Below are 9,747 nucleotides of genomic sequence, written 5' to 3'. Positions count from 1 at the left end.
CAACCTAATTATTTGGGTCGAAATAAGCTAGAATTTTTGTTTCATGTAACAAAAGAATATTTTATTTTTCACCTCTTAATTTTACTATAGAGTAACTTACATCTGTTATCCCTTAAAAGATGCTTTGTATACCATTTTAGTTTAAAAGGAAATTTGTTGGCTGCTGTACCTCCAAAATTATAACGTAAAGGTCAGTTTAGGCAACTGACCACATGTGGCAGCAGGCATGTAAATAAACTACTTATTTGAATTTTTAAATTTCAATTTTAAAAATCATATTATATTGGAGAAGGCAAAAATAAAAAATATTTACTAAAGTCTAGAAAAATATTAAAATTGTTTATTTGAAAATTTGAACTTTTTAAAAAATTTTGTTTAAAAATTTTTTTCTTAATTTTTTTTGTTTTGTCCCTCGTCTCCCTATTTTTCCATTTTGATATACTGTAGAAAGTGTAGAGATTAATAAAGCAATTTTTAAATTATAGAGATCAAAATGATATGTTTTAGAAAATTTAAGAACTAATATATAATTTACTCTGTGTTTTATAGTAATCATTTATAAAATAAAAATAGTAACTAAATAAAAGTTGAAAGTCTTTCTATTTAAATGATTAAAATTTAAAACTCGATCTAGGCGAATATAAATTAAATACGATAATATTGAAGATAGGAGAGACGAGATGTTCCATTATGTAACTCCAACCCCTTCTATCAAAGTCAGCAGGCTGAGCGGGTGAGCCCAACTAGCTTCGGCGTCAGCCCAAATAAATATCAGTACCACCACGTGTAATTTGGGATAAACGATAAATACGGATTTTCTTTTTAATTTTATAATTTTCGGTGAAATGAAACAAACATTACACACACAAGGCTGTCTTTGAACTTGCCCCCCACAAAGAAAAGGGAAGGAAATCCCCAAAATTTCCATAGTATTCATTTTCTCTCTCTTTGGGAAAAGTCATCTTTGATCTCCTCAAGGTTCGTCCATAATTTTCTCATCTCTCATCTCTTCAATCTGGTTTGATTACTCTCATGATTTCCTTCCATGTCTTCCTCTCTGTATTTCTGTAAAATTTGTTGTATTTTGTATTGAAGAATTTATGAAGAAAACCCTTTTTTTTGTCCAACTTCATTCGAACTGATCAATTTGAGCTAAAGAAGGTTTTATTGTGTGGTTTTTGGGTGTACGGGGTTGAAATAATTGCTTGATCTGAGTTTGGACTCGTCCAAACTCAGACTCAACTGTTCAGGATCATTGGATTTTCTTTTGTTTTCTGGATTGCTTACTGTGTAGTTAAATTCAATTATTTGTTTGAAGAAAACAGTCTTGAAAGAACGAGATTTATATAAATTGAACGTGAAAATGGAAAACCCTTTTGTCCGCCTTCATTTACTTTGTTTGGATTGAGCTCAGCCAGTGAAAATTTATCTCAAAACTAAACAAAAATCAATTTACTTTTAGCATTTCATTTTTATGGTAAAGATAATAATTTTATTAATTCAAAAAAGGAAAAGAAAGGATGATAATTTCATTTCTTTTTGCTTTAAAATTAAATCCCAAGTATTTTTGCTGGATTTTTTTGTGTATTTGTCCAATTTGCACATTCAAAGGGTAGAAAGAACCAAAAGAAAAAATTTTTAACAATGTTTTAGTTATGAAGAATCACTTCACTGTCGATTCTGATTCTTGTACTTGGTTGTAATATCAAGTGGTTTGACTTAGGGAAGCCCTTCCTCTGTGTGTGTATGTTTGTTTGTATGCATTCTTTAAACATGAAGAGAAAGTAGTATGACTCAATTGATGGTTGTAATGCATAATTTCTAGGGAACTGCATGTATCTTCATATACTTGGTTCAATTAAAGAAAACCCTATGATTCTTTTAAGTCTTTGAAGTGGACATAAGCCATTAAAGATAATCAAAAGTTCATATTGATTACCACTTTGCTGATTGTAATCAGTTTTGCTGATAAAATAGCTAATTGAGGAGTCTGCAAGATTATTTGTGCATTTTTCTTTTCAGACTTTCTCAAAGAGAGGGCAATGTCAACTGGAAGAAATACCCATTGGTGTTATAGATGCAGGCGACCAGTTCTCCTTCAAGGGCGTGATGCAGTTTGCTGCTATTGTCGTGGGGGATTTGTCCAAGAACTAGACGATATGGTGCATATCAGTCCTCTGGATTTTTTTGGACTAGATGGTGATGAAGATCGCATCCAAAGGTTTGGTCTCATGGATGCTTTTTCTGCCTTAATGAGGCAGCGACTAGCTGACAGAAATTTTAACCATAATATCAGGGGAAGAACAGATTCAATTCCTGAGAACACTTCACCATTTGGTCCCTTATTGATTTTTGGTGGTCAAATTCCTTTTAGGTTGTCTGGGAATGGTGGGTTTGAAGCTCTTTTTAATGGGGCACCTGGAATTGGTTTTACACGAGGTAATGCTGGAGATTATTTTATAGGTCCTGGGTTAGAAGAATTGTTTGAACAGCTCTCGGCTAATGATCGTAGGGGCCCTCCCCCGGCATCCCGATCTTCAATTGATGCAATGCCTACCATTAAGATTTCACGAAGGCATCTTCATTCTGATTCACACTGTCCTGTTTGCAAAGATAAATTTGAACTGGGATCTGAAGCAAGACAAATGCCATGCAACCATATATATCATTCGGATTGTATCATCCCATGGCTGGAGCAGCACAACTCGTGTCCTGTTTGTCGACAAGAATTGCCACCACAAGGACCAGGTAGCAGCCGCAATTATCACTCAAGTGGTCAAAGTAGTAGCAGCAGTTTGGGAACTAATTCCAGTGGAAGGGAGAGTAGGGAGAATCACAGTAGACGGAATCCGTTCTCATATTTCTGGCCATTCCGTTCGTCTAATTCTAGCTCTAGCCATAATGGAGCTGCTGGAAGCAGTTCCCCGAGTGTACACGAGAACAACCACTCGATGGGATATAGTGGATGGCCTTTTGACTGAGGTCTGTATTTTAGGGACATGATTTCTTTCTGTTCTGTTGTGATCATAAGTCCTCAATTATGCTTTACAAATTACTTGGATTGGAAGTGGTTTGCGATCCTAGAGTCTTCTGAGAGTCAGTGTAAAAGTAATTGAGGTCAACTTCGTCCAGCAACTTGTGTAAATGACTCTTTCCCTTGGTGGCGAGTATTTGTGTTTTAAATGTTAAATGGATGTTGCGAATGAGTATGCTCAGAAGGGTAGGTTACTATCACCTAGAAAGGAAAAATTACAATCAGAAATAAATATCTTTAGTTAATAATTGTACTCTCAGTAGATAAGGCTTGAAGGCTGGCTTAAGGTTAATGATGATCAAATCAAGTATCCTATGCTTTGAGGTGAGGTGTGATTGAAGTAAGTGTATGACAGGTTACTTTCCTGATTCCCTGCACAGATTTCCCTTACGACAATTCCTTATTAAGCCCCTCTACTGCATTGCCGTTAATTCAGCATGACAGCATCTGGAAGTATTGGCCGACAAGGTACAGCACGCACACGAACACTGCCTAGCTATGCATGAAAAGAATAAGAACAATCACTAGCTAGCATACACATTACTTTAAAACAGTTGTTCTGATTCACATCTAATTCAAACCACAAAGTTAAAGAATCAGGACATAACCCAAGAAATTTCTACCTTGACTTGCATTCTCTTAGCCAACCTCTTCAAGAAAAAACTAATTTCCACAAGAAACCACTCAGTTGGAACATAAGCCCAAACGTATCTTGCAAAGTAACCATATGGCGTCTCCCTCGTTTACCCTTTGCTCCTCAAGGCAACTTGTTTGTTAACCATGCTAGTAAACACCACATGTTACACATTATCATAAGCTCCACTTTCTTGCTAATCTGTGGTCTAATTGTGCAAATGACTTATTGATTATCCCTTTGATCTTACATTGTCTCATCACTTCTTTGGGAGGAAAAAAGATCTTATACACTTTTGGCACCTGATGCATACTTCAGAAATATGTAAGACCTTACACTGCAACCTTCAACTTTAGCCCACCACATGAACCAAAGAGCCACTACAATGTCCACTAGAGAAACCCAAACAACTACTAGAAGTTCCGATAATCATTGCATAAGATGGAGACCAACTTAGTAAGAAAAGACGAATTTAACTCTTAACACATATCAAGCCACAAAGAATGACAAAGATAATTATAGACACCTTATTTTATAACTTATTTAATGGTGGTCGATCCTTTCATACATTTTTCCTGATATAGAGCATATTTAACTTCAGTCTCTTAGTTCTCAAATATATTTTGCACAACATTCAATGAAAGTTGAATTACTTGTTCTTCGAAGAGGTATTTTCCTATGTCGAGATTATAATGTTCATGCTTTATGAACTGAAATGGATGTAAAGATTATTGTCCACATAATAGCCCAAAGTACTCATAGATCTTATGATATTCTGTACATTCTTGCCTCTATTGGAAAATGTTTACAACACTTCAACAATCGAATCACTCATATCCATCGTAAGGGTAATCAAGCAGTAGATTTCTCATCTAATCAAGGCCACTCACATAGGGGACTCAAGGTTCTTCATCATGCTGAAGGTGAGCTAAATAGCATCTTAAAATTAGATAAAATAAACTTACCATATGTTAAGTTCAAATAAATGTAAGAGAGTAGTTCTCCTTATTTATTTTTTAATGTTAGCTTATTGTAAACGGGTAATAATATTTCCCATAACATTATTAAAATTTGCTAGGAAAATAATCTCTCTTAGAAATTTTATTTTATTTTTGCATATTAATCATTGTAAAAGATATATATCGCTTATCCTATGCACAAGGTAAATAAATGATAGGAGATTAATATTTTTCTTAGGTTTTTTATTTTTCAATTTATTTTTGGAGGTAAGGTTTATGTCTCCCTCCATAATGTACTTTATTTTTTGAGTATTAATAAAACTTTAACAGGGAACTAGTCCTGAGAGTTATTCCAACTTCAAAAAAAAAGTTGAAACAAAACTCTTCAAACGTTTCACAACGTATCCTTAGAATTTTTTCTGAATTAAAATAGATGTTTAACAATAAATTTGCAAATTATCTCAAAATTGTTTTTTAGAGTGCATTGATTGGTAAAATATTACTTAACAATGCATTTGTTGATCTCAAGATTGGTAGGTTAAAGAGGGCTGAATAGCACTTTAAAAGTATTAAAAAATTAAAAAAAAAATGAATGAAGAAACTTAAGGAATGATAAAAAAGATAGGGAAATAGTTCAACAAATAAGGAAGAGTAAAGAAAAATGAACAATACAAAAGACTTTATAATGGTTTGATCCTCCTGACTTTCATTCATTGTCTTGACAACCCTTGCTTAGGAATTTTTAAACCCAATTTCATTAAGCTAGTGGAATTAACAATTTTCACGAAATTTTTATAGGCCGAGTTATCCCAATCTTTAATCTTTGGTTGTACAAACCCTTCAAATGTTTCCAACATTCGATATATTTAAAAGCAATGAGTGAACTCACACTCATTAACCAAAGCAAACAGCTTTTACAAATGAACAACATGTTCACCAACAAATTTGATTACACCTTTTAGAGCACAATATATATCTTTTCCAGTGATAAGAGTTGAGCTCAAATATTAAAGATGAACTAGAGATGAGTTTTTCACACTTTCAGCCCAATTCCTTGTCCCTCTTCTTTTCCTCAGTTCAAGTCCTTTTCAACTCTTTATAGTAGATTTCAAAAATCTAGTCTCTGTGCCAAATCTGCCCATTAGATGTGTCAGAGTTTGTAGCAGACTTCTGGTTCACGTGACTTGCATAGCTGTTTGACCTCCCAAGTTAATCGCCTAAGGTTCTTCATTAGTTCGACTTACCATTTGAAGCTTTGAAATTCAGTCTTCATATTGACAGCATGACAAAGGTGTCTTAATCGATTTTGTTTTTTGAAAAGCATTCATGAACTTTCATTAACAATCAGGAATGAAGCATTCCTTTTCAGGGAAGGTTTCTTGATCTATTAAAGTAGCTTTGTTTAAGCTTTTAAAATCTTGAAATGCCTCTGGAGATGTTCAATTGCGTAGTTGACTAACCTTTGTTTGGACTGACTTTTAGTTCACAAATCTTCAATGCTGCTTTTCCCCAAAAAAAAAAAAAAACTATACTTGTTAATCGATTAACCAATCATCTTATCCTTATTTACACTCATTTTGGTTTTGCTTTCTTTGAAAGCTGAAGATACATATGAAAATGCTATAATTGTACCTTCAAGTAGACACATTAGAAAGCTAGATGAGAATGCTTTGTTATTATAAAAAACAATATGGAGTCCACAATATCTCTTTTTTTTCGATGATGACAAAAAACCGCTTGATAAAGAGAATAGTATTAATGGTTCAAATATGATAAACTTGTACAATGTATATACATGTATCAAAACAATAAATTATTCTAGTATGTTCAGGTTTACAATACAAAGATATTCCATCAAGGCTAATCAACAAATTCTATTAGAGCCTAAAAAATTTTATCTGACCCTTTAAAAATTTCTTACAAAATCATGTACAAATTAGAAAGAATTTAGGATTTTGTTACCGAAGCACCCCCTAACTATATGCAATGGGAGCAAGGGTGAGAAACAAGATATGTTTCTTTACCTAGGTAAGCATGAAGTAATTTCTCCCTCGCTACAATAAAGAAGACTTAAACCAATGGAATTTTTTTGATAGTAAAGGCATAAATTCTGTTAGTAATTTTCATTATTGATGAAAAATTTTATTGTTGTTTAGTTGAAGATGCTTTAGTCGGGAAAGGTCCTTCCATCGGTAAAGGAGTATTCTATCAATATATTACCAACAACTTATTCCATCAACAAATCATTGATAAGTCTAGCCGATTTTACCTGGTTAGTCCCATTTAAATTTCAATTGTAGAGTTGGTATTGGAGTAGGATATTGACAACTGATTTTAATTATTTGTGGATTTAAATATTGTCTCTTGAGTTTAAATGCTTAAAACTCACACTTTTATTTCTTTTTTAGTATTGGAGAAGGTTTATGAGCACATTGAAATGCTCTTGTGCTCTAGATAAAGCTGAAACTTTTGAAAAACATTTTGAAACTTCATGAATGTGTTGAGAGGGAGAATTTTTAAAGTTCTTATGCATTTATTATACCCTTCTCACTTTGAACTTGAAAGTTTTCAAAGAAGAGCTTAGAGACTAACAGAGCTAGGAGGAGAGTTTTCAAGAGATTTTAAATGTAAATATGCTCATGATTTTGTCATATAAAAAATGGGGAGATGGTTAGCATTGAAATATCTTATGCTTTGATTTGACAAAGTTGCTTGATATCTTGGTTTTATTGACAAGCATTTGAAATTATCAAAATCATGTTTTCATCCTCCTAAAGTCTTACAAATGTTAAAAAAGTCATTCATGCTTGGAAAACATCAAAAAGCTTTCAAACATAAGTATTCAACTTGAGAAAACGTACAGCAAGCATGCCTTAACTTGATATTTGATCATAAGCAAGAAACAAGGAAGATATAGCTCAAGTTAGTACCAAAATGACAAGAAATGTTAAAGAAACAAGACTACAATTGATCTAAGAGCAAAGGCAATCAATCCAAGGACAGAATGGATGAGAAAAACATGAAGAATCAAATTCCAGTTGATCTTTAAGGAGCTTCGTCAATCTTATGCAGAATGGGCAAGAAAACATGAAAACAAACAATCATAATTGATCCTATAGAGGAGGTAGTTGATCCTCAGGCAACAAGCACGAGAAATCTCACATTTGAAGAAGCCATAATCGATCCCTAAGGCTTGGTAGTTGATCTTCAAGGCCAAAACTTCAAAGTAAAAATCAAATGTAAGTATTTGAGATTTTAGAAGAACATAGTAAAAGTCAAGTGTAAGCCATGATCAATCCCTAAGGCTTGGTAGTTGATCCACATTTGAAAAAGCCAGTGTAAGGGTTATTGCTTGATCTCATTAAAAAGAAAAAATCCTTTTAATAGATTACAAATTCCTTTGTAAGCCAAGGGAGTGGATGTCAGCATTTAAGAAAGCCAAACCACTATAAAAATCCTTATGTCTTGATTTATTTTTATGCTTTATGATTTATTATTGATATTTTCTTTAAACAAAAATCATTTGCTTTGCTTTTGATACAAGAAGAAAATTTGCTTTTCAAGAAGGGGTTATTTTTCATTAAGCTTGCAAAAAAAATTTTAAAATATCAATTCATCCCTTCTTGATATTCATTGCATTGAGCTTGCTGCATTAACAATAGGTATATAACATAACTTTTACAATATTCCATTGACCTATTTATCTTGAATGCATTTATTTACACAGGTTTAGTATGCTATACAGGGCTGCACTTATATTATGTCACCTTTCATGGAATATTTTGTGGTTGGTGCCAAAGTGATTTTGTTGCTATTATGGTCAAAATAATTTTTATTGTTACAACAGGTATCATCTTTTAGTCTTTATATTTTGAGCAAAATTTCAGTTTTGCTTTTCTCCCTGAGGTCTTTAATGTGATGATGTTAACAGAAGATGCCTAAAGTGTTTAAAGAATAAATGAAAAACTCCACAATAGTAGCACTGGCATATCTATTTCTATTTGAATTTTTTATTATATGCCCTTTGGTTTGTAAGATACTTAAGTATGAATGATTTGTTATTCTATCTTATGATCGAACAATGCTACAACTTTTCATATTTATTTATAGGGTAAAATGTCTAGAGCTTCTTAAGTTTGGGCCATACGTGAGTCCAAAAGTATAAACGACGTTAACAAATAAATGCAACCTAGCACTCTCTTAGGTCGATTGGTGATGCTCTCTTATGTCAGTCAACCACCCCGCGGCTGGATTTGGTTGCGAGAGTGCTAGGTTGCATCATTCCAACACGATCTTGTGCTCGCCAACACTTGCTCCCTTGCCCATTGAGACCACCAAATCTAGCGTTCCTCGGCTAGATCCGACCATGAGAATGCCAAATCTGTTGTTCCCACGATGCTAGGGAACCCTTCCAAAGCAAGATTGCACTCGTCAACACTCCATCGTGCTACAAGAATGCTGGATCCAATGCTCCTCAACCAGATCTAGGCATCGGAGTGCCAGATTCAATGTTTCTGCAGTTGAACTTGGCCGAAAAATATCTAATCTTGCCATGCTAGTTGCTGCCACCGTTTGCAGCCATCCATGGTGGAGAAAATTTAGTTAAAGAAGAGAGAGAATACTAGGGTCGAGAGAAAATTATATTTTATATAATGGTAATTTTTAAAATTAATAAAAGTAAAATCATCTTAAAAATATTATTACGTCATTAAACTAACAAAAATTTTGATGGTTGACTAATGGTAAAATTTATGTGTCTAATGAACGATATTCTTTTGAAACAGAGTGTCTATTTTGAATATGAATAGACTCGTATAGAATTATGATCAAAATTTAAGAGAGTCATAATATTTTATCTTTATTTATATTTATAAATTGTGAACCATTAAGGTTGGCACTAACATCAGAAACATTTATTGTGCTGATTCAATGCTACGCAATATATTAAGTTTAGATCTTTAGGATTTAATGATAATGAAAACAAAAGAGTGATAGATTGTTGGATGCTATATTATACCTTTGCTTAATGAACATAAGGTAAAAGGGAAAAGAATTAAGGCAGGTGTGCAAAGCAGACAGCCGCACCCTTACTGCAAATTTAAAGAAGCTAAAGGAGCTCT

General features: G+C 33.3%; 1 protein-coding gene across 1 annotated transcript; it reads left to right on the top strand.

Annotated features, from left to right (window-relative positions):
* The first annotated feature begins 843 nt into the window (after positions 1–843).
* On the top strand, positions 844–3,203 carry RHC1A (RING-H2 finger C1A). The gene is made up of 2 exons (XM_007028145.3): positions 844–978; positions 2,023–3,203. Exon 2 carries the CDS (start codon positions 2,043–2,045, stop codon positions 2,979–2,981), a length of 939 nt encoding a protein of 312 aa, XP_007028207.3. The 5' UTR covers positions 844–978; positions 2,023–2,042; the 3' UTR covers positions 2,982–3,203.
* The last annotated feature ends 6,544 nt before the right edge of the window (positions 3,204–9,747 follow it).

Source organism: Theobroma cacao, chromosome 5 (assembly GCF_053813885.1).
Source record: "Theobroma cacao isolate CCN51 chromosome 5, ASM5381388v1, whole genome shotgun sequence".
In the NCBI taxonomy this organism is placed as follows: Eukaryota; Viridiplantae; Streptophyta; class Magnoliopsida; order Malvales; family Malvaceae; genus Theobroma; species Theobroma cacao.
This window is presented reverse-complemented; position numbering and strand designations above follow the sequence as displayed.